General features: G+C 40.2%; 15 protein-coding genes and 2 non-coding genes across 17 annotated transcripts; 7 read left to right on the forward strand and 10 right to left on the reverse strand.

Moving 5' to 3' along the window:
• Positions 1-159: 159 nt before the first annotated feature.
• Positions 160-2,067, reverse strand: XBP1 (Xbp1p; the record flags this gene model as incomplete). The annotated part of the gene is made up of 1 exon (XM_056228678.1): positions 160-2,067. One exon carries the CDS (start codon positions 2,065-2,067, stop codon positions 160-162), a length of 1,908 nt encoding a protein of 635 aa, XP_056088376.1.
• Positions 2,068-2,815: 748 nt separating this feature from the next.
• SGA1 (glucan 1,4-alpha-glucosidase) lies at positions 2,816-4,450 on the forward strand (the record flags this gene model as incomplete). The annotated part of the gene is made up of 1 exon (XM_056228679.1): positions 2,816-4,450. The coding sequence occupies one exon, from the start codon at positions 2,816-2,818 to the stop codon at positions 4,448-4,450; it is 1,635 nt and encodes a 544-aa protein (XP_056088377.1).
• A 107-nt stretch (positions 4,451-4,557) lies between these two features.
• FMC1 (Fmc1p) lies at positions 4,558-5,025 on the reverse strand (the record flags this gene model as incomplete). The annotated part of the gene is made up of 1 exon (XM_056228680.1): positions 4,558-5,025. The coding sequence occupies one exon, from the start codon at positions 5,023-5,025 to the stop codon at positions 4,558-4,560; it is 468 nt and encodes a 155-aa protein (XP_056088378.1).
• A 181-nt stretch (positions 5,026-5,206) lies between these two features.
• On the forward strand, positions 5,207-6,748 carry FYV10 (glucose-induced degradation complex subunit FYV10; the record flags this gene model as incomplete). The annotated part of the gene is made up of 1 exon (XM_056228682.1): positions 5,207-6,748. The coding sequence occupies one exon, from the start codon at positions 5,207-5,209 to the stop codon at positions 6,746-6,748; it is 1,542 nt and encodes a 513-aa protein (XP_056088379.1).
• A 133-nt stretch (positions 6,749-6,881) lies between these two features.
• Positions 6,882-7,892, reverse strand: BMT5 (25S rRNA (uracil2634-N3)-methyltransferase; the record flags this gene model as incomplete). The annotated part of the gene is made up of 1 exon (XM_056228683.1): positions 6,882-7,892. One exon carries the CDS (start codon positions 7,890-7,892, stop codon positions 6,882-6,884), a length of 1,011 nt encoding a protein of 336 aa, XP_056088380.1.
• Positions 7,893-8,136: 244 nt separating this feature from the next.
• Positions 8,137-8,210, reverse strand: Skdi_9.trna2I. Its single transcript has one exon. It is a non-coding gene; the product is annotated as a tRNA-Ile (tRNA).
• A 443-nt stretch (positions 8,211-8,653) lies between these two features.
• PRK1 (serine/threonine protein kinase PRK1) lies at positions 8,654-11,083 on the forward strand (the record flags this gene model as incomplete). Its single annotated transcript, XM_056228684.1, has 1 exon — positions 8,654-11,083. The coding sequence occupies one exon, from the start codon at positions 8,654-8,656 to the stop codon at positions 11,081-11,083; it is 2,430 nt and encodes an 809-aa protein (XP_056088381.1).
• A 212-nt stretch (positions 11,084-11,295) lies between these two features.
• Positions 11,296-12,411, reverse strand: LYS12 (homoisocitrate dehydrogenase; the record flags this gene model as incomplete). The annotated part of the gene is made up of 1 exon (XM_056228685.1): positions 11,296-12,411. One exon carries the CDS (start codon positions 12,409-12,411, stop codon positions 11,296-11,298), a length of 1,116 nt encoding a protein of 371 aa, XP_056088382.1.
• Positions 12,412-12,757: 346 nt separating this feature from the next.
• Positions 12,758-13,552, reverse strand: RSM25 (mitochondrial 37S ribosomal protein mS23; the record flags this gene model as incomplete). The annotated part of the gene is made up of 1 exon (XM_056228686.1): positions 12,758-13,552. The coding sequence occupies one exon, from the start codon at positions 13,550-13,552 to the stop codon at positions 12,758-12,760; it is 795 nt and encodes a 264-aa protein (XP_056088383.1).
• Positions 13,553-13,866: 314 nt separating this feature from the next.
• On the forward strand, positions 13,867-15,813 carry SKDI09G0780 (uncharacterized protein; the record flags this gene model as incomplete). Its single annotated transcript, XM_056228687.1, has 1 exon — positions 13,867-15,813. The coding sequence occupies one exon, from the start codon at positions 13,867-13,869 to the stop codon at positions 15,811-15,813; it is 1,947 nt and encodes a 648-aa protein (XP_056088384.1).
• Positions 15,814-15,872: 59 nt separating this feature from the next.
• Positions 15,873-18,041, reverse strand: UTP25 (rRNA-binding ribosome biosynthesis protein UTP25; the record flags this gene model as incomplete). The annotated part of the gene is made up of 1 exon (XM_056228688.1): positions 15,873-18,041. The coding sequence occupies one exon, from the start codon at positions 18,039-18,041 to the stop codon at positions 15,873-15,875; it is 2,169 nt and encodes a 722-aa protein (XP_056088385.1).
• Positions 18,042-18,444: 403 nt separating this feature from the next.
• ICE2 (Ice2p) lies at positions 18,445-19,920 on the forward strand (the record flags this gene model as incomplete). The annotated part of the gene is made up of 1 exon (XM_056228689.1): positions 18,445-19,920. The coding sequence occupies one exon, from the start codon at positions 18,445-18,447 to the stop codon at positions 19,918-19,920; it is 1,476 nt and encodes a 491-aa protein (XP_056088386.1).
• A 554-nt stretch (positions 19,921-20,474) lies between these two features.
• SKDI09G0805 (uncharacterized protein) lies at positions 20,475-21,092 on the forward strand (the record flags this gene model as incomplete). The annotated part of the gene is made up of 1 exon (XM_056228690.1): positions 20,475-21,092. One exon carries the CDS (start codon positions 20,475-20,477, stop codon positions 21,090-21,092), a length of 618 nt encoding a protein of 205 aa, XP_056088387.1.
• Positions 21,093-21,736: 644 nt separating this feature from the next.
• Positions 21,737-21,808, forward strand: Skdi_9.trna3E. Its single transcript has one exon. It is a non-coding gene; the product is annotated as a tRNA-Glu (tRNA).
• Positions 21,809-22,011: 203 nt separating this feature from the next.
• AVT7 (Avt7p) lies at positions 22,012-23,484 on the reverse strand (the record flags this gene model as incomplete). The annotated part of the gene is made up of 1 exon (XM_056228691.1): positions 22,012-23,484. The coding sequence occupies one exon, from the start codon at positions 23,482-23,484 to the stop codon at positions 22,012-22,014; it is 1,473 nt and encodes a 490-aa protein (XP_056088388.1).
• Positions 23,485-23,728: 244 nt separating this feature from the next.
• On the reverse strand, positions 23,729-24,202 carry AIM19 (Aim19p; the record flags this gene model as incomplete). Its single annotated transcript, XM_056228693.1, has 1 exon — positions 23,729-24,202. The coding sequence occupies one exon, from the start codon at positions 24,200-24,202 to the stop codon at positions 23,729-23,731; it is 474 nt and encodes a 157-aa protein (XP_056088389.1).
• Positions 24,203-24,574: 372 nt separating this feature from the next.
• Positions 24,575-26,125, reverse strand: KTR7 (putative mannosyltransferase; the record flags this gene model as incomplete). Its single annotated transcript, XM_056228694.1, has 1 exon — positions 24,575-26,125. The coding sequence occupies one exon, from the start codon at positions 26,123-26,125 to the stop codon at positions 24,575-24,577; it is 1,551 nt and encodes a 516-aa protein (XP_056088390.1).
• Positions 26,126-26,187: the final 62 nt, after the last annotated feature.

Genomic DNA, 26,187 nt, shown 5'->3' on the forward strand with positions numbered 1-26,187 from the left:
AATAATATTAAAAATAGGTAGATAAAATATAAAAGGATAATGTACAAAAGAGGGTACAATCAAACGAAAAAAAAAACCATTGAGAAAAATAGAATATAGAAAATTTAAAAAAAACCTTGGAAAGGGAGGATTTTTAGAAAATGTCGTCGTTAGACAAGTTTATTGTTTTGAATTTGTTTTGAATTTAAAGTTATTCAGTGAATTATTTGTCCTGGGCGAAGAGGAGGTGTCCGTGTTTTTAGTTGTATTATTAGCTGGCCGTTGATTGTGTTGGTTATAAACTTCGTTAGCGTATTTCAGGAAATGATAATGATCGTCACTATAAGGCTGAGGGAAGATGGGGGGTGCTGCTGCGATGGGGGAAGATGGTACGTGATATTGCCTTGGAGATTGGTATTGAGAGGGAACAGGGTGAGTTTGATCATAGGTGTAGTTCAGTTGTCGCTGTGGCGACGAGAGCTGGTTTGGTGGAGGCAGAGAATATTTTTGCTGCGGGATATAGATGTTCCCGGGATAGGAATATCTGTGACCGTGCGTGTTGTAAAAGGATGCTAGATTCGATAGGATTTGCACAGTTGGGTCTCCTCGCCCTATGGGGGAAGAGGTTGGCGAGGAATAAGTGGATGATCGTTGCCTTTTATTGTTCTTTTTGATAAAGTTTTTATCGTCCGAGGAAAGGCCCAGATTTTCCACAAACGAATCGAATGAAGGCAAGGCGTCTTCAATGACAAGCTTGCGCGCCTTGGAATGAGACATGGAGGTCGATCTTTGTCTTGGCCTAGGCCTGGGCTTTTGTCTAGGCCTTGCCATTGCGGAAAGTGCACTTTTAGTAGCCGCAGCATTGGTGCTGGTTACTGTGATGTTTTGATGAGCCAGATACCAGGACTCGCAGTCTTTGGGGAAATCTGGACCGAAGATGGGCACTAAAAGATATCTTATGGGGAAGCAAAACCTCAGACAAAGCAATCTTGAGATTTCCATGGGCAACCAAGTCCCCTGAATCTTGATGTAACCACCTCTTATTCTTTTCGTAAAATTCGCCGGGTTCAAGTTGAGCAAGTCTATTTGGTCGGGACCAAGTTCATTGGTCAGGAAATCCCTGTAGGACTGGCAAATAAAGTCTCTTAGTTCGGGCTTGATGTTGTTCCAGTGGAAGTCGATGTAGTTGTTTGCCTGTGTGGAAGACGTGGCGGAGGAGGAAGTGTTGGCCTCCAAGAAAGTGGACCCCGTGGACTTCCGTCTCTTTGGCGGCGAAGCAGTCGAGGACGACGGCAGGAGATTTGAGGACTCATCGGAGGGGAACGAGTTATGATTGTAGAAGCAAAAGGACAGGATTTTTTCGAACTCCGCCTTGCAAAAGAACTGCTGCTGGCTGGTGGAGGCGACGTCGTTTCTGGGCAAGTTTATGAGACCCTTCATGACGTCCTGATACAGCCTCCAGATACCCGTCATGAAGACGTAGCCGGAATCATGCGACCATATCACGCAGTTGTTAGGGTTGATGAGCTTGTCGTTGATCAGATTATGGTCCAGTTTGGTCAGCTTGAATTGCTGGTTCTTGGTCAGCGAAGACGAGGCACTCTCGCGTGATGCGGATGGCAGCACCTTCTTCTCTGGCTTGATGGGGGATACCAAGACCGGCGTTTTGTTGGCGCGGGAGGGCAGTATGATCTTGCCCATCAAAATGTTTTTACCGTGTAGATGCAAGGGAGGGTGGGAAGCGGCGGAGTTGGAGAGCTGAGCGGACAACGTTTGCTCGTTGATGGGACTCTGAATCGTCTGCAGGTTTGGGAACTGGTACTCAAAGCAGTTGACGACGTTCTGAGCGGCCATCTCTTCTTCTTCCTTCGCGGTATTCGGAGACCTGATAATGAAGTTTGGATGCGTGAACTGCGCAGCAATAGACGATTTATAGTTCGCCTTCTTAATGTTGAGCCCGGCGCTGAAACTGGCAGGCGGCGAGTCCTTATCGAGTACGCTGACAACGTACAGACGCTGGTAATCGTCCAAGGGGTTGTCGGTCAGGCGCACCGTTTCCGTGTCGATGCTAAAGGCGGGATATTTCATGTTGGAGAAAGCGTCTACGAGAGTATATTTTAGCACTAGCGCTGTGAAGGGTGGGGGGGGAGAGGAGAGCTGAATGTGAAACGAGAACGAGCAAGTCAATCACTAGTACACTAGATTATATATGTATATGTATAAATGTAAGCGTACGCACTTGCACACACATACCAAATGTACGCCACGCGGCCCGACATTCCCATACACGCATATATATACATACCTATATATATATATATATAGGTATATATCAACGTACGTATATACGCGTAGAATACTCACGCGCCGAGCACAGAGCATGGGGAAGAAGAGAGGAGAAGGGGAGAGGGACAATAGCGATGGATGCGGTAGAATACAAAGAAGCCCAAGCTGTCCTTGACCGGCGCGATTCGAGGCCCAGTGCGAGGGGGCACTTCGACGGGAGGAAGAAGCATAGAACAGAATTAGGGGCGGAGGGGGGGCGGAGCGGGAGACGCCGAGCCAACACCCATGCAACAACGCCGTACAATGTGCTTTTTGTGACCTGCGGATAAGGAGTCACCGATTAGGGGTGACAGGCACGGACTAAGGGTCCCTCCCGCTCCCCTTTTTCCTGCTTTTCTTTTTCTGTTTTTGTTTTCGTTTTTTCGTTTCTTGGCTCTGGAGGGTTTATCCGTTTCGTTACACAAGAAATGGTGCTGCTAAGGATAGTAATTTGCACTGTGGCAAAGCTCCACAGCAGCAGAAACGAAGTAACAAGATAACAAGACTAGCAATGTTATATAACAAATTTCTCGGCACTTTCGCCGCGGGACTGGGATTTGCATGGGCTCTCGAGAACGTTACCATCTACGAATTCGGGTCCGCCAAGGGTCTTCTCGGCCAGGATTACCGCAGTGTGTTTTCGGACAATACTTCCTCGCAGGTGCAGTTGCGGGACGCGGTCTTGATAAACGGGACGGTGATTTTTGATTCCAGCGCACCTTGGGACAGCAGTGCACTGGAAAAGTGGCTTCAGGGCCAGAGAGATGTTTCCATCGAGAGAATATTCGACAATATTGGTCCCAGCGCTTTTCATCCGTCTGTTTGGCCCGGCGTCGTGATTGCGTCGCCGTCGCAGACGCATCCAGACTACTTCTACCAGTGGATAAGGGACGGCGCGCTGACTATAAACACGATTGTCTCGCACTCCGCGGGCCCAGCCATGCAGACCCTATTGCAGTATTTGAACGTTTCGTTCCACTTGCAAAGAACAAACAACACGCTGGGCGCTGGAATTGGTTATACTGACAGTACCGTAGCGCTGGGCGACCCCAAGTGGAACGTCGACAACACGGCTTTCACGCAGGACTGGGGCCGCCCGCAAAACGATGGGCCAGCGCTGCGAACCATCGCCATCTTGAAAATCATCGACTACATCGAGCAATCTGGCACCGATCTGGGGGGCGAATACCCATTCCAGTCCGTCGCGGACATCTTTGACGACATTGTTTGCTGGGACTTGAAATTTATCGTTGAGCACTGGAACTCTTCCGGTTTCGATCTGTGGGAAGAGGTCAACGGCCTGCATTTCTTCACTTTATTGGTTCAATTCTCCGCCGTGGACAAGTCCTTGAGCTATTTCAACAATACGGAATGGTCGTCTCCCTTTGTTGAAGAATTGCGCCAAACGCGACAGGACATCGGCGACTTCTTACTGGACCCCGAGAATGGATTTATAAATTCCAAGTACAACTATATTGTCGGAACTCCCGCCATCGCCGACACACTGAGATCGGGGCTGGACATATCCACTTTGTTGGCCGCTAATATCCTCCACGATACGCCATCGGCGTCCCATCTTCCCTTCAACATCAATGATCCCGCCATCCTGAATACCTTGCACCATCTGATGTACCACATGCGTTCAGTCTACCCCATCAACAGAGGCGCTGATAACGCAACGGGGATCGCTCTGGGCCGGTATCCGGAAGACGTGTATGACGGGTATGGGTCGGGCGAAGGTAACCCGTGGGTTTTGGCCACTTGTGCCGCTTCAACAACACTTTACCAGCTCATACGCATGCACATCTCCGAGCAGCAAGACCTGGTTGTCCCCATGAACAATGAAACTTCGAACGCATTTTGGAGCCAACTGGTTTTCTCCGATCTCACCACTTTGGGGGACGACGATCGGTATCTGATTCTGGAATTCAACTCTCCCGCCTTCAATCAAACATTGCAAAGAATTCTCCAGTTAGCGGATTCGTTCTTGGTCAAATTGAAAACTCATGTGGGTGCAGACGGCGAACTCAGTGAGCAGTTTAACAGACACACGGGGTTCATGCAAGGCGCCCAACATCTAACTTGGTCCTACACTTCATTTTGGGATGCTTATCAACTACGGCAAGAGATTCTACAAAGTTTCTAAAAAATAAAAAATAAAAAAAATGTAGTTTATTCATTTTCACCGATATTTACAACATATACATATTATATAAACTTATTTACAAAATTCTTGTGGAGGATAACTGGATGCTATGTCGGAACGTCCAGCCCGACGATATTCGCGGTCCTTTTGATCTTCTCGTCCTGTGTCAATTTGTTGCCAGGATTGTATCTATCCACTAGCTCTTCATACTCTCTCTGATTGTCCAAGAATTTGATAACGTCGAAGGCGTGCTCGAATATCTCGTCAGCGTTCTGTCCCTGGGCGATTTTTTCACCCCACTTTATTTCATTTTGTAGTACAGAGCGGAGCAGTTTAGAGTCAGCAATAAACAGATTCAAAGATCTGTCATTCCCAGGATCCAGTTTCCTCCAACTGTCTAGCTGTCTGTCGGTATGCTCGTGTAAATTTTTCGGGTTTTGTTTCTTAGAATATTCCAGCTTCGTAATCATTGTCTTCTGCAGATTTCCCCAATTGACTACCTTGCTTGGTCTTTCATATTTGAGAATGGCCCTTATGAGTCCTCTATAAGCCTGAAGAGCTCTTGTTCTATCCATTCTCCTGAATTTCTCTCTTTATCTTTTGTCATTGAAATATCACTTCTAATCAAAGTACTGGGAAATTTGATATCTTTGAATTTTATAAAGGCGAAGAAAGAGAAGGAAGGGGGGTAGTCGTTATAACTTCAGCACATACGGCGAGGAAAGGGGATAGCAGCCATAAGAAAAAGAGGAAACCATGGCAGAGAAATCGATGTTCAATGAACCTGACGTGGATTTCCATTTGAAACTGAATCAACAACTATTTCATATTCCTTACGAACTACTGTCTAAGCGTATTAAGCACACTCAAGCAATCATCAATAAAGAAACAAAATTACTGCATGAGAACATTAGCACCTTAAATGAAATATTTGAACACAAGGATGTCGAACATGATACATTAGCACTGGCAAAGATTACTGAAATGATCAGGAAAATTGATCATTTGGAAAAATTCCTGAACATGCAAAATAAATCCTATTACGAGATTTTGAATAGAATCAAGAAGAGATTAGAGTTTTTTCACGAGCTAAAAGATATCAAGGCTCAAAACACCGAAACTTTCGACGATCATAATACCAGAAATAAATTGATTCGGTGGTATCAGAGTTACACGAACATTCTGATTGGTGATTATTTGACGAGAAATAACCCGATAAAGTATAGTCCAGAGACAAATGAGCATTGGAACTCGGGCGTAGTATTTTTGAAACAAATTCAGCTAGATGACCTCATTGATTATGATATTCTTTTAGAGGCTAATAAGATTTCCACCTCTTTATTGAATGGGCGTGATCTTTTACCCCTAATTTCATGGATAGACGAAAACAAAAAAATCCTGACGAAAAAATCCTCCATATTGGAATTTCAAGCCAGATTACAGGAGTATATCGAATTGTTGAAAGTAGACAACTATATCAATGCAATTGATTGTTTCCAGAAATTCCTTTTACCATTCATTCAGAGCAACTTTCCGGACCTAAAATTAGCATCAGGGCTTTTGATTTTTATCAAATATTTTAATAAACAAAAACCAGATTCATCTTCCAGCTCTACATTTAATGCTGAAGAAATAAAAGCACAGAATCTGCCAATGAAGAAAGATCTAGTATTTCAACACTTCTTCCATAAATCTCTACCAAGAGATACTTCCAATCCAGAGACGAATACAGCCGATTACGACAAGAGCTCTCTGATAAATTTACAAAACGGTGATTTTGAAAGATATTTGAATTTATTAGACGATGAGCGATGGTCAGTATTGAATAGCCTATTTTTGAAGGATTTTTATTCCATGTATGGAATATCACAAAATGATCCATTATTAATATATTTGTCCCTAGGTATATCATCCTTAAAAACAAGAGATTGCTTGCACCCCTCAGACGATGAAGAAGAGAACAAAGGGACGGAAGATACCATAACACCAGAAAATGGAGTTGAACATTTACAGATATTTACGCTACATTCATTAAAACGGAAAAACTGTCCGGTTTGCAGTGAGACTTTCAAACCAATAACACAGTCGCTACCATTTGCTCATCATATTCAGTCGCAATTGTTTGAAAATCCAATATTACTGCCGAATGGGAATATTTACGATAGTAAAAAATTAAAGAAGCTGGCAAAAACATTGAGAAAGCAGAAGTTGATATCCTTAAGTCCAGGTCAAATCATGGATCCAGTCGATATGAAAATCTTCTGCGAATCAGATTCTATCAAAATGTATCCAACATAAATCGGTTTCGAACATAACATGCATTTTTTATCAAAGCTTTGATCAAGCTTAACAACAGGTTTTCAAATACTCACGCTGCATATATATATATATAAGAATTTCATCAGTATTGTCACTCTCTTCTCTCTACTACTCATTCAGAATCAGAATCGGAACCGTTGGTATTTTTACGGTTACGCTTTGAACTGCTTGAGACATATTTACTGAATATATAAAATCTGGCACCACGTTCCTTTGCAGGCTTTGTAGTATCTTGTTCGCTATTTGTCCTTCTATGACTATACTCTGGGAAATTTTCCCATTGAAATTTGTTGGATCTGCTTAAGGTTAGCCCATTTTTTCTGGCTAATAGTTTGATTTGCCATGAGTCATAAGGTTCCCCGTCAAAAACGGACAAAATAATGTTACCGTAACCTTCACTGGTCAAATTTTTGGTCTGAGGATTATTTTCATTAATATCATAACCCTGTGTATAACGAAGAGCATCGTTTTGCACCTTTGTGTTTATAAGATTGAAAAATTGTAAGGTATTTTGGAAAAATGCAAAGACCAATTCTTGATGCTCTCTAATATTTCTGTCTTGGTCTTTAACACCCTTTCCGTTATGAGGAAAATTGAATAATACATTTTGTAAAGGCTTGTTGCCCCATTTATGATCACCAAGTCTGTTGACTATCTTAAACCAAGTGTTGTTTTTGGACATTTTAAAGCTTTTAACCAGTTTGGTAACATCAATTTGAAAAAAGATGGGGATACCCAAATCTTTCAAGAATTGATAATTTTCCTCGAACGTATGCGGGTATTTCAGTTTTAACTCATTCACGGAATTGTCATAACTTGTTATAATTAAATTTTCAACTCTGATATAGCGTTGTTCCACGATAGATTTAGCAAATGAGAAATCTCCTTCACCACATAACATTAAAGTTTCATCTTTCTCAAAAGGTATGAATATTTCTTTACTGACTTTTTGCAATTCTTGATTTCTTTTCACCTTTTTGCTATTACTGTTCGAGTTCTTTTTCCGCAGTTCGTGATTTTGCTTACTTTCTATGTTCTTCACCAGTTTCACCTTAGCTTGATGTCTTAATAAAGCACCTTTCAGGCCCTTATTACCAATCTTTCCTTTGAGTTTCCTGGCCATCGATGATTTACGGTGTCTATCAGTCTTATTCTACAGCTCAAAATCTATTTTATGTTGTAAGCGTAACTATTAGATTTTAAATACTCATGTTTTTCAGCTCATCGCATTTTTCATTCTTTGTGCAGAGAAAAAAAGAAGAAAAAGCAAAGTTAAAAATATTAGAAAAGCGCTGGAACACGTTGAGATTTAAACGTGAAAGTTTTAGATCAAATATCTTTTTCCATTAGATAGTTTCTAAAAAGAATGGTCTCTAGCGGGATCGAACCGCTGATCCCCGCGTTATTAGCACGGTGCCTTAACCAACTGGGCCAAGAGACCATGAAATTGTTGGAATACTGTAAAAAGGAGAGGTATAGGAGAAAAAACATTTCTCTTATTTTTATCTCTCAACAATTCTAAACTGGAGTAAAAAGTTTGCTGCCATAAATCTGAGCTGTTGTAGTCAATTTGTTTTACTAATTGAAGCCTTTTCATTAAACTGTAAGAGTAATCAGGTAGGCTTATACTGAGCGAAGGACTTAGAAAAAAGAAAAATACAAAAAGCACATTAGAAAACGACGAAAAGAGGACTTTAAAGAACCTGATTTGGAGGCCTTACTTAAACATCAATTGGTGTCTCCTTAATAAAATATCATTCTCATTGTGAGCTGGCTCCATTTCCTTGCTCAACAGATTTATTTTTCTTCGCCGTTATTTTTGACTGGAGCAGTGATCGACATTGCTTGTAACCTCCTATCTCTAGCTGCAGCGATTCAAAAGTAATGAATGCCCCACAAATCAGTCTGTATGATCCCGGAACAGTATTAACTGTTGGATCACATCACGCCAAGATCATAAAATACCTCACGAGTGGTGGGTTTGCGCAGGTATATACTGCTGAAATTTCACCTCCGGATCCATATAGCAATGCTAATACAGCATGTTTGAAGAGGGTTATTGTCCCCGATAAACAGGGTTTGAATACTTTGAGGGCTGAAGTAGATGCTATGAAGCTCCTTAAAAATAATAAGCATGTGGTTTCTTATATAGACTCTCATGCTGCAAAGTCTGTAAATGGTATAGCATATGAAGTATTTGTATTGATGGAATTTTGCGAGCGTGGAGGCCTTATAGATTTTATGAACACTAGATTACAAAGTAGATTACGGGAATCTGAAATACTGGAAATTATGAGCCAAACTGTGCAAGGTATTGCTGCCATGCACGTCCTGCAACCTCCATTAATTCATCGGGACATCAAGATTGAAAATGTCCTTATTTCCCATGACGGTCTGTATAAAGTCTGTGATTTTGGCTCCGTTTCTGGTGTTATAAGGCCACCCAGAAATTCCCAGGAATTTAATTATGTTCAGCATGATATTTTAACAAATACTACAGCTCAGTATAGGTCACCTGAAATGATTGATTTGTACAGAAACTCACCTATTGATGAAAAATCTGATATTTGGGCTCTTGGTGTTTTTCTTTATAAAATATGTTACTATACTACACCATTTGAAAAAAGCGGAGAAGCTGCCATACTGCATTCAAGATACCAATATCCATCTTTTCCTCAGTATAGTGACAGGTTAAAGGGTTTGATACATTTAATGTTAATGGAAGTGCCCTCTCAAAGGCCGAACATCTGTCAAGTTTTAGAAGAGGTCTCCAGGCTACAAAATGAACCTTGCCCAATTAGGAACTTCTATTTGTTGAGAGCAATGGGTCAAAATGCTCAATTAGCGTCCGAGCCACCTTCGGTGACATATGTTTCTGCACAGCAACTTCTTCCTGCACAAACCTTACAGGGTATTAAGCACTTGCAAAGTATGGTTCCTGTAACTCATGTTAGGACAACCCCTAATTTGGGCACGCTAACTAAAGCCATTACTAATAATAACCAAACAGAGTCTATCCTGCCAGTTCGCACACAACCTGAAAGTGATTTAAATTTGGGCAACCCTTTAATGAAAACGAAGTCTGTTCCGCTTTCTGATGACTTTGCGTCATTGTATTATAGGGAACTGCATCCTTTTCAAAAATCACAGACATTTAAATCAGTAGAGAGTTTCCAATCCCCGCAAAGGAAGTTAAGTACGCCATCATCGTCATCTCCCGTTAATAGCAAAAATAATGATAGAGCTTCAACCTCAACAGTTGACCGTCCAAATAACTACGTCGACTCGGTGACGCAAACTATAGATAACATGGCAGCACTCAACTTGAACCAATCCTCAGTTGCCATAAATAAACCATCAGGCCCCCCTAAAGAGTCTATCGTTCCGGAAAATGTTACTGGAGGCAGTATTGTTCGTTCGCTCAGTTCTAAATTAAAAAAAGTAATCACAGGGGAATCTCGAAGTAGTTCCCCAATTAAATCAAGACAGAATACGGGTGACAGCATCAGGTCTGCATTTGGTATGCTTCGTCATGGGTTAACTGGAAGCTCGGTAAGCAATAACAGAACAATCTCCTTCGATAGTAACAATGGCAACGGCAATGGTAACAGTGTGAATAGACGTTTAGCTTCCTCGTCGTCATCTTCTTCCAATTTCAATTTCGATACTAAAAGACAAGATGATTTGGATAAAAAACAAAAATTGGAAAATCGTCGTAGCATGCCTCCTTCAATTTTATCAGATTTCGATAAGCACGAAAGAAATAACTCAAGAACTGGATCAAGAGATTATTACAGATCCCATTCTCCAGTGAAAAAAAACCAAACAACTCCTAAGACGGCATCAAGAACCACTCTGAAATCAGATAGCAGCGATATTGATGTAAAGCAGGTAAATAAGGAATCGATTCAACGAAGAGTCCATAACCTACTTAATAATTCCGAAGATCCGCTGGCTCATAAATCTGCATCAGGATATGGAAAATATACAGATGTTAATGCAGAAGCTTCGAATCGGCATTCGAGCGTAAGAATAACCCCAATCACAGAAGGAAAATTCAATAAATACTATAATAGTGGTACACTTAAAGGTGAAACGAGTCGCAATGATAAACATAAATCAAGACCACCACGTCCACCACCAAAGCCATTACATCTAAGAACAGAAATTCAGAATACAAGAAATTTTAGTCGTTTGCAGTCAAGACAGCCTCAAATGGAAAGGATTTCCAGTGAAGCCACCGAGACTATTGTTGACGTTAACGTCGATGATTTAGAGGCTGATTTTCGAAAAAGGTTTCCTAGCAAAGTGTAAAAATAGGCTTCACATATAATAGAATATGTAATATTAATATAGCATACAAGTATATTGATTTTTTGTTCTTTTTCTCCAGTGTCTATAATCGTCGCCTTCGTTGCGAGTCCTCTCATCGAACAATTAAAAAGTTGAAAAAGATATATTTTCGTTCATTTATTTAATTTAATTATTCATTCATTTATTATGCGTTTCTAATTTTCTTTTGTGCATTATAATCTTGACAAAACATCGTCAACCACTTGTTGAGTGGAAGCCTTACCGCCTAAATCTGGGGTCGTGATAGCGCCCTCTCTCAAGTTGGCATCAACGGCTTTGTAAATATCCTGGGCAGCACCATTGTGGCCTAAGAATTCCAACATCAAAGCAGTAGATCTTATAGTAGCAATTGGGTTGGCAATACCCTTACCAGCGATATCTGGGGCGGAACCATGACATGGTTCACCAATGACAATTTCTGGACCGACATTGGCACTTGGAACAACACCCAATGAACCTACTAAAGCAGCAGCACCGTCAGATAATATGTCACCGTATAGGTTTGGTGCTACTATCACATCGAAACACTGTGGTTCTCTGAACAGCCTATAAACCATGGAATCCACAATTTGTTCGTTGTATTTAATTTGGCCATATTTGTCTTTGTTGGATTCGTAGACTTCCTTACAGATTTCTCTGAATAAACCATCAGTTTGAGACAAAACATTCGATTTATGTGTCACCGTCAAAGTGGCTTCGCCCCTTGTTTGTAGTCTTTTCAAGGCAATATCCAATGCGATGGTAGCAATTCGTCTTGTTGCAATTTCGGATATTCTCTTTGTTGCGTCAGCAACTCTTGTTCCTGTGGCCTTATCAATGTATGTTTTTTCAATCTTGATATACAAGTCCTCAGTGTTTTCTCTAACGATAACCATATCAATTGGTTTATTCCTGCTTCCTTCCACAGACTTGACGGGACGAACATTAGCGAATAGACCCATTTCTCTTCTCAGAGCGACAATTGGTGAAGAATAACCCTCCACTTTGGTAGTGGGAGATTGCACTGCACCAAATAGAGCACCTTGACATTGTTTCTTTAAAACATTGACGGTCTCGTCAGGTAATGCCTTCCCGGTTTCTTGGAATGTTTGGAAACCAGCATACAGATCAATAAAGTTGAAACTTAGGCCGTGCTTCGAGTTCAGATTCTCCAAAACTTGCTTACCGGCAGGAATGACTTCCTTCCCAATACCATCACCTGGGATAAGACCAATGGTGAGTGATTTACGAGCAGCATTGGTTGCTAACCCACGACAGGCAGATACTCTAGTAGCAACAGATCTAAACATTATTTTGATTGCGACGTTATCTCACTTATATAATTTTTACGCAGAACTAAATCGAAACACGAAGACAATAGATCTTGAAGCTACTCTAAAACAGCTGAGCCGTCTTTATATAAGTCTCGAACCATGTTAATTTTTTGCTGTCCTTTTTCACCTAATTAGAGTCATTTTAAGAACTTTTTTCCACGGGAAAAAAAGTGAAAGAAAAAAGAGTGAGAAATTTCAGTGCGGTGAGAAATCGAGGTGGAATTGAGGAAAGACAGTCTACTTAGCACTACATTATGTGTTGTTCGTTCTTAATTATATACAGGTTAGTTTGGTGATGTCGAGAAAACGAGACGCCGCCAGTCTAGAAGTGCAGGTTCTCGGCGGTGGTTGGTTCTTCGTCTTGCGCCGTGTCTAATGTAGTATCATCCTTCCACGAGCCGGCAGGGTTGCTTGACTTTGCAGCCATTAGTTCGGTTTCTTCAATGACCTTCTTTTCCCACACGTCTAGGACCTCTTGTTCTTTTTGTATACCATGTTCAATAGCAGAAACTCCGAAGATGGATCCGAACATCTCTGCCTCTTCCAAAGCCACTTGTTGTTGTGTTTCTTCTTGCATCCTCAACGCATAGAACTCGTATCTGGCGGAGTCATATGCTTCAACCATATCTTCATATTGTTTTGTTTTGAGCAAATGCATGGTCCGCTGGACCACACTTTCACCATCGAGTGGTTTGCCCAGTTGAAGCATGCGGCCCCAATCGTAATCTTCATCACCGATTTCGTTTTCCACCAAGATCTTGGGTCTCGACAATTCCCACGGATGTTGTTTGTAGAAAAGAGCTCTAAGCCTATCCTCCACGTAGGTTAGCTTGGGAGGCTTGTAAAGCTTTTTCACGCTCACTCTCTTGTCGTTTGTATTAGGTCTTGTCTTGTAAAGTCCGTTCTTGTTAGCGTGCTGCCTTTGCGTCACGTCATCAAGCTCTCCTATTGTGTCTCCGTTGGAAGGGTTATTGAAACGAGGTTCACGTGTGAACTTGGTCGATGGTGGTATAGACGCTACAACATTATACCATGCAGGTGTTTCTTTCAGCAACCCTGATTTTAAGTAGGCGGACGTCCGTTGAAGGACGTTCACAGCGTTCGTTTGTATCTTCATCACTCTGGATTCCAGGGCTATTTTCTTGAATGATGCAAGTCTTTTAGTCCTTTCCAACCTTCCTGGAGTACCGCTCTGCTGTTTCTGTCCGCTCTCCAGCTTTCTACTAGTTATATTGCTTCTAGTCTGTTCTTTTCTGTGATTATTGCCGAAGAAAGTGTCAAAGAAATTTCAATCTTCATTCACAGAAAAACATTCCCAAGTGGAACAGATACCATAAAAAGACCATATATTGATCATCGTGTGTAGCATTCACTGTTCAACAAATTATTATTGCATACTGGTATTTTTCTCGAGAGAGAAGTTCAAAAAGTATGGTGAATAAATCGAAAACTAACGGCGGTAATGATACAATAACTAATGGCAAAACACTTCCGTTACGAATCAACAAGGGAACTTGCAGGAGCCGCAGAAAGAAGAGTGTAGTTTCATCCATAAAATGCAAAAATTTTGGCCTTGCAAAACCAGCTGATGACGAGGAACAGGTTTCTAAAATACTAGATAAGATGAATCATCTGAAAAAATTCAGTGCTGATGAAGGTGATGATGAAAGTTTATTTGTGCAATGGATAGATGACATTTCAAATACTCTGTCTGGATTATGGTGTACCGGGACATTCTTGAAGCTGCTAATAAGCTCTGCATTATCCGGACGTGCAAAGAAATGGTTTGACCTAACTACAGAGGGCATCGATGACCATTTGATGAAGACTTATACTTTGGAAAATTTTCTTGCCCTCCTTTCAGGGGAATTTGATGGAGCAAGATTTTTAAGAAGAGAAAGATTTTCCGAACTATTGAATCTGCCTATTGATTCTGAAACGTCATTGGAAAAATTTGCCAATATATCGGGACTGCTAACTCCCTATTATTTGTCCTCCAGTGCTACGTTGGATTTGCTTCTAACCAAGTTGGGGCCATGCTTACAAAAGCAATTAAAGTCATCTGCATTCCCTATGACTTTGGATGTAGCTTTATTGATGGCTGCCTGTGAATTTGCGAAGGGAGCGTCTATAGAAAGAAACGACATAAATGACAATATTATAAGTTCTGGTGCTACCTCCTCGAAGAAAAAGAAGAGTACCTTCAAGGACAGCAAGAAATATAAGGCCAAAACTACAAAAGGAACTACCGATATCGACTTTGAAAAGGATGTTAGAAAGGGATATAATAATGAAATGGAACCACAGATACCGAGTTGTAAACGTCGGAAACAAAGTGAACACTGTACGCAGCTCTCTCTTGCCATGACCAAAAATGCAGAGACACTGCCTTCGGAGAATGCCTTAGCCAATACATACGCACCAAGAAAAGTCCGAAGCAGTTCCAACAATTCACTGGATTCCTTTGCACCTCTGAAAAGCAATAAACATCAAAGCTATGTTGTGAACGCAATAGCAACATTGGATAGCGACAGAACATTTACAAGCACGACCAGTACTGCGCTAGCGGATGATAAATCTGAATATACAAGAGATAAAACTATTTTCTATGATAAACCTACAGATGAACCTTCGTTGTCTTCGAGTGGTGGTAACTACGCTGCAAGAAGAGATACTCTGCACTCGATGACTTCAACACCCTTTAAAGACAGCGTCCAAGTGCCGAATCCGAGGTTGAAGGACATTTCTGGTGGCGATGTATCCAATCGACACACCACTAGACCGTACCAAGCAATGCATATTTTTTCGCGTTCAGCACTTGTCGTAAACGACCAAACAGTAAAAAAAACCCAGTTTATTAAAAGTAATCAGATTGAAGATATTATTAATTCTAATCCTTTTACTTCAAATAAAAATGAAAAAAAAGTGAAAGCATTAAAAGGTCTCGAGACACCAATAGCATCAGTGCAAGTGAATGAACTAAGTTGTTTCGTGGATCTCGAAAAGCCGAGAAGTGCTAATATAGAAAACAAAAGGTCTGAGTTATTAACGCAAAAATTCTATCCACTCCATAATTTTGCCGTGCGTACAAGAAATGCACAGTTTAGTGAACGTCCTTCGAATTATACATCGGCGCATGGAATTAAGGGTAACATTCGCCCGTTGTCTACAAATATACAAAAAATACAATCTTTCTCAAGGTCTGGCAGCAGGAAAGCAGATACTAATACAGAAGTGATTTCATCTCATATGCTAGTTCAACATAAAAGATCCGTAAATAGCGAAAACAGGGAAGGTAATAGGACTTTCAATGATGTGACGAACCCTTTCCTTGCGAATACGATGAGTGGAAGAAAGCAGAGTAACTATTATATGTGAATGATGATATTCTTCATTATAAAACTCTATATATATTACCGTTGTAGTAGTGCAAATAATCACTTAAACTCATATACTTCCTTTTGTGCATGCGATAGTACGGCTGCTCTTTTAGTACCCACGATTCTTTCCAACGAAATACCATCCAATTTACTGTAAATGCATCTAACAGTGGATATGTTCAAATCAGTGTTACCTGAAAAGGCATTCTTACCAATAAATCTGACAGTTTCACTATAAAACTCGGGATTGTTTGGAGGCTTATAAAATATTACACTTTTCACACCTTTGATATCATAGCGTCTATAATGGTGCAATCTCTCCGTATACAGCATAACTTTCAAGCGGCCTTGTTGGAATAATGATCTATTGGCATTTAGCTGTCTTTGACTAGAATATTCATTAATATCACCAAATAAAATTGTTGTCTTTTCCTTCATGTAGTTTCTTATGCGGATAAAATCGGTATAATCAGGGATATAAATCAGTATACCATCTTCATAACCAGTAGATTTAACAATGCTGGGAATCATGACACTTGTGAAGAATTTGAATCTATAATCAGGTTCCTCTACAATTGAGTTGCCTATGGTGTCAAATCTCTGAAAAATTTGCCTAATCTTCAAACCCAATTGTCCGATACTGGAGGTTTCCGGTCCTATTGTTCTGTGATTTTTCCATCTACCTGCCATGTTACGGCATCTACCGTTGATTAACGAATTGACCGTTGGTGAAATGTATTTTGTAAATACCATCGTCTGTCTGAAGAACTTCGCTTGTTCATTGATATACCACATGCGAATTCTACTAAAGTCGGCTTCGTGTTGCTGGTCTGGAATTTTGTTGAGATGGTCAAAGATGGTCAAAATATGAGATATGTTTTGGTATTCTATTGAATGCAATTGGTCAATGACCATTATTTCTATGGAAGACAAGAAATCATCCTGCCTCTTTTTTTTATCCGTATTTTCCAAGATCATTTGAATACCCAAGGGCGAGCATACGATGATATCAGATTGATAGAAGTTACTATAAAGCTTTATGGCCTTTCTTGTGAACTTAAGACCGACAACAAAAAAGTCGTTGGTATTCCCTTTAAATATGTGTTGAAAGGATCTTGGTTTGGATTTTGGAGGCAAGGAATCGTCACGGAATTGGTCATAGAATTTCCCCTTCTTGTCGACTTGATCTATACCGGATTTTGAAATTATTTTATCAACGACACGGTATGCGACATCTCTGGTGGGGACAACAATTAACACTTTTGGTCTTGTGAAACCTTGATCTAAGTGTTCAGTGTCTGGATTATCCTGCAATCTTTGATTATTTTTCAAAATTCTATCTCTTGTCTTATAAATGTGATTTAATACGTGTAAGGTGTACAAATCTCTGTATTCGTCTTCGTCCTTTTCATAAGAATCATACTCATACAGTATATCTTTGTACTGGAACATAGGGTCCACTAATTTTCTCTGCAAGGCATTCAAAGGATCGATTTTTTTATCCTGCAGCCCATTTTGAATTTTCAGTCTTTGTTTCAAAAAGTATGAATATATGGAAGATGATTTGTAGGGACTTTCAACAGAGCTCTCTTCACCGACTACTACTGGCTGGGCGTATATGTACGATTCATCGCCGTTTAGGGGTGCCTTGACAGATTTGTATCTTATGTTTTTGGACTTGAAAGCGTTCGACAAATCGTCGACGTCTTTCTCTGGGACTTGATTGAAGTGCGACTCGAATGGATCCTGTTCATCCTCGCTATCTACATCGTCATGCTTCTCATCTTCACTGCCGTCATCCTCGCTTTCATCCTCTCGATCTCCCAAAAGACCGTTCTCTATCTCTAACTGGTCGTCAACTGGCTCGGACTCTGCATTCTCATTCCCATCAGATTGAGTGGTACGATCACTGCTCTCCTCAGCCTTTGTCTTCATCCTCTTTGGTTCTGGATGTTCGGATTTGAGAATGGTCAGTAAAGCGTCATAAACTTTTTTCTTTTTCTCATCTTCATCCCCAACATCAAGATCATCCTCGCTACCAACATCAGACACTGCATCATTATCGTTTCTGCCGACAGGCTCCTCAGCCACGTAGTCTATTTTATCAGCATCTACATCTTCAGTTCTTCTGCCGGATGATCTCTTAATCTTCCTCAATTCCTGTCTTCCCCTCTTTCGGTGGCCGCGGTGATGGTCTTCGTTCTCCCGCACAGAATTGCTGCTCATTATAACGCTCGTCTGTAACTATAGCCTCGTTTCTACTTTGACAAATTCAACTATTCTACCTTCATCACACTTCTATAGTGTGCGATGAGCTAAAATTATAGTAGCAGTAGTCCTGAAAAGAAAATTTTTTCAGATCACCTAACACGAGGAGGCCCATCAGTTTGAATCGGAGCAAGGGACTGGAGCGGTTACTAGTTTGGGAGAGATGATTGATGAGAAGATGAATAAAGATAGAAGATTCGAAGGGTAGTGGTACTTGAAGTGCTGTGTGCGACGTGTAGGTGGTTCTTAATAGTGTTCCTGGAGCTTGTTTCTGTTTTTCCCCCCTCCCTCATTCGCATAATCGCCTAGGTCCATCGGAGAGGTGCTGTTTGTGGCCGACCACGCTAAAGATTAGGCAACAATGACCAGCTTATCCAAAAGCTTCATGCAGAGTGGAAGAGTCTGTGCAGCGTGTTTCTACCTGTTATTCACACTACTTTCAATTCCAATCTCGTTCAAAGTCGGCGGTTTGGAGTGTGGTCTTTCCTTTACAGTGACGCTGTTCACTTTGTATTTCATAACTACAACGCTGAATGTGTTGGCGAAACGACACGGAGGAAAGCTATACATTTTTTTGACCAACTGCCTGTATTATTCACAACATTTCGTCATTGCATCTTTATTATATTTGTTCTTATCCGGATTCTCTAACGATGAATTAGGAAACGTCCTGAAAAATAGATCTAATGAGTCGGAGTCGTTTTTGGATGCTTTGAAGGATAGCCTGAATTCGAATCAAATCAACTATGTGCTATATTATTATTACTATCGATTTGTTGTTCAACCATGGCAATTCGTACTTACCAAGTCTACGCCTTTTTTCACTCTATCAGAGGGTTTTTTCACTATTTTAGCCATTCAGGCCGTCGGGGAAACTAACAGATGGTTATCGAATGACCTGAATTCAAACACGTGGATTATTTCGTCATTACTGGCTTCTGGAGGTGTGATCACTGCTTCACTTTATTATTTGTATCGGATTTATGTGACCCCGATATGGCCACTATCCATCCAAACAGCATCCCTATTAGGATTTGTTTTGTCGATGGTATGTGGGTTGGGTTTATATGGTATTGTGAGTCAAAAAGGATCCGTTATAGAAAGTTCATTATTTTTTGCGTATATTGTTCGTTGCATTTATGAAATTTCGCCCAAGTTAGCTACTACGGCAACCGATGAAATTCTAGATTTGTTCAAAGACGTTTGGCAAAAGCACCAAAGAAACTTGCCAACGGCGGATAATCTTTTATGCTACTTCCATAATGTTGTATTGAAAAATGCCGAAATGTTATGGGGGTCCTTCATACCCAGAGGAAGAAAGAAAACTGGCGATTTCCATGATAAAATCATTAGTATTTTGTCATTTGAAAAAGTATCGTTGATATCTAGACCATTTTGGAAATTTTTTAAGAATTTTACCTTTAGCGTTCCGCTATCCATTAATGAGTTTTGTCAAGTCACGATTAAGATGGCAAGCGAATCAGTTTCACCCGCCATAGTCATCAATTTATGCTTCAGAGTTCTTATGTTTTACTCAGCAACGAGAATTATACCAGCATTACAAAGAAAGAATGACAAGCAGTTACGCAAGAGTCGTCGGATCATGAGGGGATTATATTGGTATAGTCCCTGTATCCTAATCGCTATGTATACGCATTTGATTTTGCAATATTCCGGTGAGCTAAAGAAAGACTTATGTATATGGGGTTGCAGTGAGAAGTGGTTCGGCGCAGAGCAGCCAGAAATTATAGTAGATTCATGGGGGTTCTGGAATTGGTGCAATATTTTCTGTACTATTTTGGTATACGCTACTGAATTAATCGGATCTGGTAGTTGAAAGTTGTGCAATGTCAAAAGAGCAGCATCGTTATCTCATCCAAATGCACGGAGGAAAAGAGGGTGGAATAGAAGGTGGAATACCACGGTACTTTTAACTAGTTGATAGAGTAGATCAGTTTCAAGTTTCATTGCTGAGTCGCTTCAACTATTTGGTGAGTTTCTTTTTCTCTTTTAATCCGCATTAGCCGCTTGCACGTTCACAGTGAAAAATCGCTTACGTTTACCACTATTCCATAATAAACCCAACGAACACTTCAACTCACACTCTAATATGTATACATATAAATATATAAATATGTGAATATATAAAATATATAAGATATCTCTAAACTAGTAATTATTACGCAATAGATTATAATCTAATTGGGGTGGAGAGACCACCCTTAGATAGCTTGAAATCTACATTGCGGTATTTTGGCTATCCAAAAAGCCGCTTTCCTTACCTCAACAATATGAAGAACTTGAAAAGAACTTCATTGTTAAAAGAGCCGTTTCGCTCCTCTGTTAGTCACCAAATACAAATACGCCGGCGTTGTTCCTTCTTGTATTTGGATGATGGAAAGTACAAAAGAGATGGAACCTAGTGTTACTATAAATCAAGAAGAAATACCCAGATCCAAGTTTTTTCGGATCGTTGAAAAATTATCTAAGGTCGCTGATATTGTTTATGCAACCAATACCTTCCTGATTCCATCATTGTCCCCTTTGGAAGAACAGTATCCAAAAGTGTTTGCGATTATGAGTGTACAAGGTTTCCTAGGTTCAATAGCAATTTTCATTTTCGTAGTGCATGAATTTTTACTATTAAAAAATGGCTTCTACGAGCAGCAATTCTATAGAAAGCCAAAGAGGTGCTCGAAAAACATATGCTCTCGCTGTGTTGCTAGTATTCGTCATCCTAAATGGTTCAAGATGAAGCATGTGCTACTATGCTTAGGAACGTTCTCTTCCGGGGTTTATTCCTTAGTAAAAATTGACATATTTTTCAAAACTGATCAAAATATTCACTTAAGCAGACTAATACGGCTTTTTTTCTGGCAACTTAATGCAGTTGTTGATTTCCTGTTATTCACTTATTATGGAGACCAACTAGAAGCGCACAGCGTGTCTCTTGATGTAAACGACAGTTCCTTTGAGAAGGAACCACTCCTGGGCCATGAAATGGTGTAACAGGTTAGATTTTCAGTGGTATTCAAAATTGTTAGAATTACCGCGTTAAATACCATAGAAATACCTACTTTTATAGCTTATTAATATTAGTAGTTATCAACGTAAAAGAAATAAACTTTGAGGTTTTACCAATTGGATTTGTAGTCGATAAGAATGAAGCAGCTTGAAGATAAAGATATATGTGTTGATAATTCGTAGTATTAATTAAGAATAAAAGCAGAAATCTTTCTTATACTTATATAAGAGAGGTATATAAAACACACGCCGATTGGACATATTAAGTATGTTCAACATAACAATAACCTAGGGAATTTACTATAAGTTCAATGTAACGACTCATATCATTTATACATAAATTCCAAGTTGATGTTCAATTAATGGATCTTTGACTCCAAGTGCACCCACCAGTAGAACGTCATTTCAACATTCTTCATCCTGAAACAAGACTAGTTATGTGAATAATGATGAACCTACTTGTCCCAACAATATGTTGGGCCGCTCTACTACTAGAATAGTCAGTAAACATTTGATACGATAAATATTTACTCTCTGAAAAAGGTAGCACAGCACGGGTGTACTTGGAGAGTGAAACTTACTTAATATGCTATATTCAGTATTGGTCGGAGTATTTTACAACAATTACATCCGATGTAGTGTAACGGCTATCACATCACGTTCTCACCGTGGAGACCGGGGTTCGACTCCCCGCTTCGGAGTTCTTTTTTTCCAAACTCTCGCATCTCACATTTTTTGTGAATGTGGGAAATAGAAGTACAACTACTAAAATGATCGCGTAAAGTATAACGAGGGAGATTCTATTCTTTTAGTCCTTGCTTGCTGTTCTAACCTGTATTTACTGTTAACTATAGTATTTTAAAAACTCAGATATCATAAATCTCTTGAATTATAACCGACCTTTTTAGGCTTCATCTGAATTATTAAATAAAGTGATGTACAGGGATAGAAACATCACGGATAACCCGTAAAATATCAAAAACAAGCTACACCTTTTATAAAACCTATCTCTTGGTGGGATCATTTTCCCAACGGCTAAAGAGTCAGAACCAATTAGCTTATACCCTAATAAGCCAGGTATGGTGAATGAGATTGATGTTGAACCTGTGGCTCCCACTAAGGAAAGGACCAATGCAAATGACTCGACGGATAATGCCAACGTGTACATACTTATCAAAAGTAATGCAGTAATCAAGTAAAATCTAGACCTAACAAAGGGTGCATGATGTTCATTATCCGTGGGGACTGCCATGGTGCCTCTTTCATTATTACTGTTATCTTGACTCTCAATTGAGCCATTTCCGAAGGTTCCGTTGGGTAGTAAACGGTCTTGTGCATCATATGACGCTGCCTCCAGCGCATTATTAGACTGGGTGGGATCTTCGACGGTCATACTAATCGGTCTTAAATCAGAAGCTCGCGTGTATTCGGAAACTTGTGGGTCCTCTTCCGGATCGGCGTTACCAAAAGTTATCTCGATCCAGATTATAACATTATTGACGGCTACACGTAAGGGCTGAAATAGAAGAGGGAACGACAGGATTAGCATTGATCCTAGGCAAAATTTACCAATTATTATCCAAACTGAGTTAGGATCGTAATTTAATATTAAATTGCCCAGGGTACTGTTGCCAAAGGTTAGATATCCTGATAAGCCGACAATCAGAAATAGTGCTGTTGACAGAGATATCGAGTTATTGATAACTAAAGTAATATTTCCCATGCTGTTGTCCTTTAGTTCATTTATCATGGGGAATAGGTTCATTGAGCCCGTATAAGCGAAAATTATGATGCTAAAAGTTGATAATAAACCCTTGAAATCGTGGATTTTCCACCAGGATACGTCGTTTTTTAATACTTCGGTTAGCTCACCCTTCGCCAGCTCAAACACAAAATGACTAAAGACTAAAATTGATATGTAGGCTAATGCAAAAAGACCCAGTATACTTGAATATTTCAATTGATCTAGTTTTTTCACTAAACACAAAGGTATAATGATCGCAGTAGATGCAATTACCCAATAGTTTCTCTCTCCGCCAAATAGTCCCGGAAAGAGATCGCCGATAAGGACCAAATAACTCAACCCAACACCAAAACATTGAACGATCATAGCCAGGTCAAATATGGGGGCTAAAGTGGGATAAGTGAGCATGCATAAGGTAAAGAAAGAAGAGTTTCTTGGGTTGATTAAAGTCTTGGAACATTTGGAAAGCACGAAGAGACCCAGTCCGGATGTCACCGCAGCTAATAATGTCAAGAGAACGCCTACTAGTACCCCGTCACTTTTAAAACTGTACGGAATGGCTAATGTACCAGCGCCGACTATTGTTTTAACTAAATTCGCTGTGGACGAAAGGGCACTCGATGAAGGCTCCATAGCTCAGAATGTTCTCTCTCGGTATTATATGTCTTACTTGTGTAAATTCGCTTTTCCTTTGGTGTTTGTTGCTTGCTTCTTATCTATTTGAGGGCTAAATTTGGCCTCGGATAAATCAGATACAAGTGCATGATAGGAGCAGAGAGATTTGAAGGAAAAGTCAACTCATGCAAAATCACGTGTTTCAATACAGGTGATACATAACATATAGAAGTACATAAACAGTAGTGTGCAGATATATACATCATTGGAACCCAGTGGCAAGGAATCTTTGACCGTAAAGAACGGCGTTTGCCAATGATACGGACGATAGCACCAATGGCCAAGTTCTTCCATATCTTAACGCACTGAAAGATTTTTTGCCACCCACGATCAAGTACAGGGCAGACCATGTAGCAATGAAGCCAGCTCCATTCTCCAAGTCGTTGTCATAGATCATGTATGCCCCTATAGCTTGCATCGTAGAAAAAAAAAGGGCCGTCTTAGTAGTTATACCAATCCTAGGAGTAGGTGATCTAGAAAATACTCTGAACATTGGTATTGAAAGAGCGGGAGGCTGTGTTGAAGGGACTTTCAAAGATGGAGATAGTACTGGTGTTGACGCTAGTAGTGCCGCACTGACAAGTGCTGGATAAGGGGTCTTTGTTAAACCGTATAGTCGGCGGAATGGCGACAGAACTTCATCCTTAGCATCATCAGGAGTGGGATTCGCAGACATTCCTTGTGTTGCAGACAGACTTGAAGTCGTTATTTGTACAATATTTTTATGAAGTTTGTCGTTTCTCTTCACATTTCTTCTTGAAGGTCCTTTCTTGAAATATCTTGAACAAAATGGGATGTTGCCTTATAAGACATAAGTGCCCCCTGCCTAACGGAAAAATCGCAGCAATCGAAAAATAATAAATTTGTTATTCTGTTCATGCTATTTATAATTTAAGAGGTAAGGAACATGCACGATTGCCGTGCAGCAGTGAGATTTGCCTTTCTGACGACCAACAGGTATGTTCTTCGTGCGCAGACGCTGGGTCATTCTGATCCAGCTCTTTGCTTGAATTTAAGCATACATATAAATGTATAAAAAATGCCGTATCTATTCAATTACTCTAAAATTATCTCTCCTAATTTCTTCGATCACGTCCTTGTCTTTTATGGACGGCTTATAGCACCCTGGGAAATCCTTCTCGTATTCTTTGCCTTGAAGTAACTCGAAAAAAATATCCATGCAGGGAGTAGAATTATCTTCGATATCTTCTTCATTTTTAGGACAGACACATCGACACCCACATCCGAAGTCAAAGCCGTCATCAAATTCGCCAGAATTGCTCTCGCCTTGTATGGCATTTTTTGGGCAATGTTCCAGGGATGAATGTCTATAACCAATGTCCCTAAAATAATGTACGTCTTCTAGGTCCAGAATCATTCCTAATCCGATCGAATGAATTGGTGCGTCCCCCCATCTTTCGGTCCAGAAACCGTTCGATTCTTCCAAATATTTGAAATAAGCGTTGTAGACTTCATTATCGAATAAATCGACGCGAGCAATTTCAAAATTACTCCAAAAATGGCACAAATTGTAGTCTTCTCCCTCAATGGAATCTTCCATCAATGGCATCTTAGAACGAGCCCTTTCCACCAGATATTGTATACCTTCCAAATCTTCTTCATTATCAAGTTGGCCCCGGTTCTCCAGTAAGAAGTCTACCATCAACTTTTCAGTCAATTTCGGTTTCGCATCTGACGGATAATTTACCCATCTAGAGATTTCTTCATCTTCTGTGTCTAGAATATTATAATTAAATGTAAACAATTTCCATAGTGTACCCAGGTTCTCCTTCAAACCTGCTGTTTTCCTGATGAAACTCTTTGTTGTTCTAAACAAATTGGGAACAGTCCAGTACAATTCAGTTATCAATACGGTGAACCCGTATTTCTTATTATTTTTGGCCATCTCTAGAAAAGGGTCGTACGAGATGTCACAAAAAAAGTCAACATCTGGCTCTATCCTCCAGTACCATTCATACTTAGAGACTAATGGATGCTTGTAAAACAGTCCGGAATAAAATCGGCACATCTTGTGGTATGATTCCATATTACCGTACATTATTCCTCGATCATTCTGATCTTCCAATGCAGTCTTGAACAGTAATGAATCGCGCACTTCAGCAGGAAATTCCCATGCAGTTTCATTAATAGTGCCAAACTCGACAGTGGCATTAGTTGCAGCTTGAATTTGACCCTTAAAATGATCTGTAAATGGTCTATCATTCAAAAACACGTATGGATACCCAAACCATTGATTAAAATGGCCCTCTATACTTCTCATAGTTTTCAGTACATCGCCTAATTCTTCGTTTCTTGTAAGCATAACAAAAGATGCGTTCATTTTGGCATAATCTGGGTCTTGTAAATACAGATTTGTATCAGTGCAGCCCCGGAAAAATGGCTCATCTTTGCCCGAATAATCCTGGAAGGAGTAAGGCAAATTATGCGGATCAAGCGCAATATTCTTTGAGGCAAACGGCCACTTGCCCATACGGTACAGTATCGTGAAGACGAATGCCATCAAAAGAAAAACATATCGCTTTTGTTGACGCTTATCCAGCAAGAGTCTTCTCACTTTTGGCTTTAAATTGATCGCCATGCTAATAGCAACCAAATAACATGTATATTTCTGCTCCTTTTCACACGCACCTACACTTGTAA

This window comes from Saccharomyces kudriavzevii (assembly GCF_947243775.1).
Source record: "Saccharomyces kudriavzevii IFO 1802 strain IFO1802 genome assembly, chromosome: 9".
Lineage (NCBI taxonomy): Eukaryota > Fungi > Ascomycota > Saccharomycetes > Saccharomycetales > Saccharomycetaceae > Saccharomyces > Saccharomyces kudriavzevii.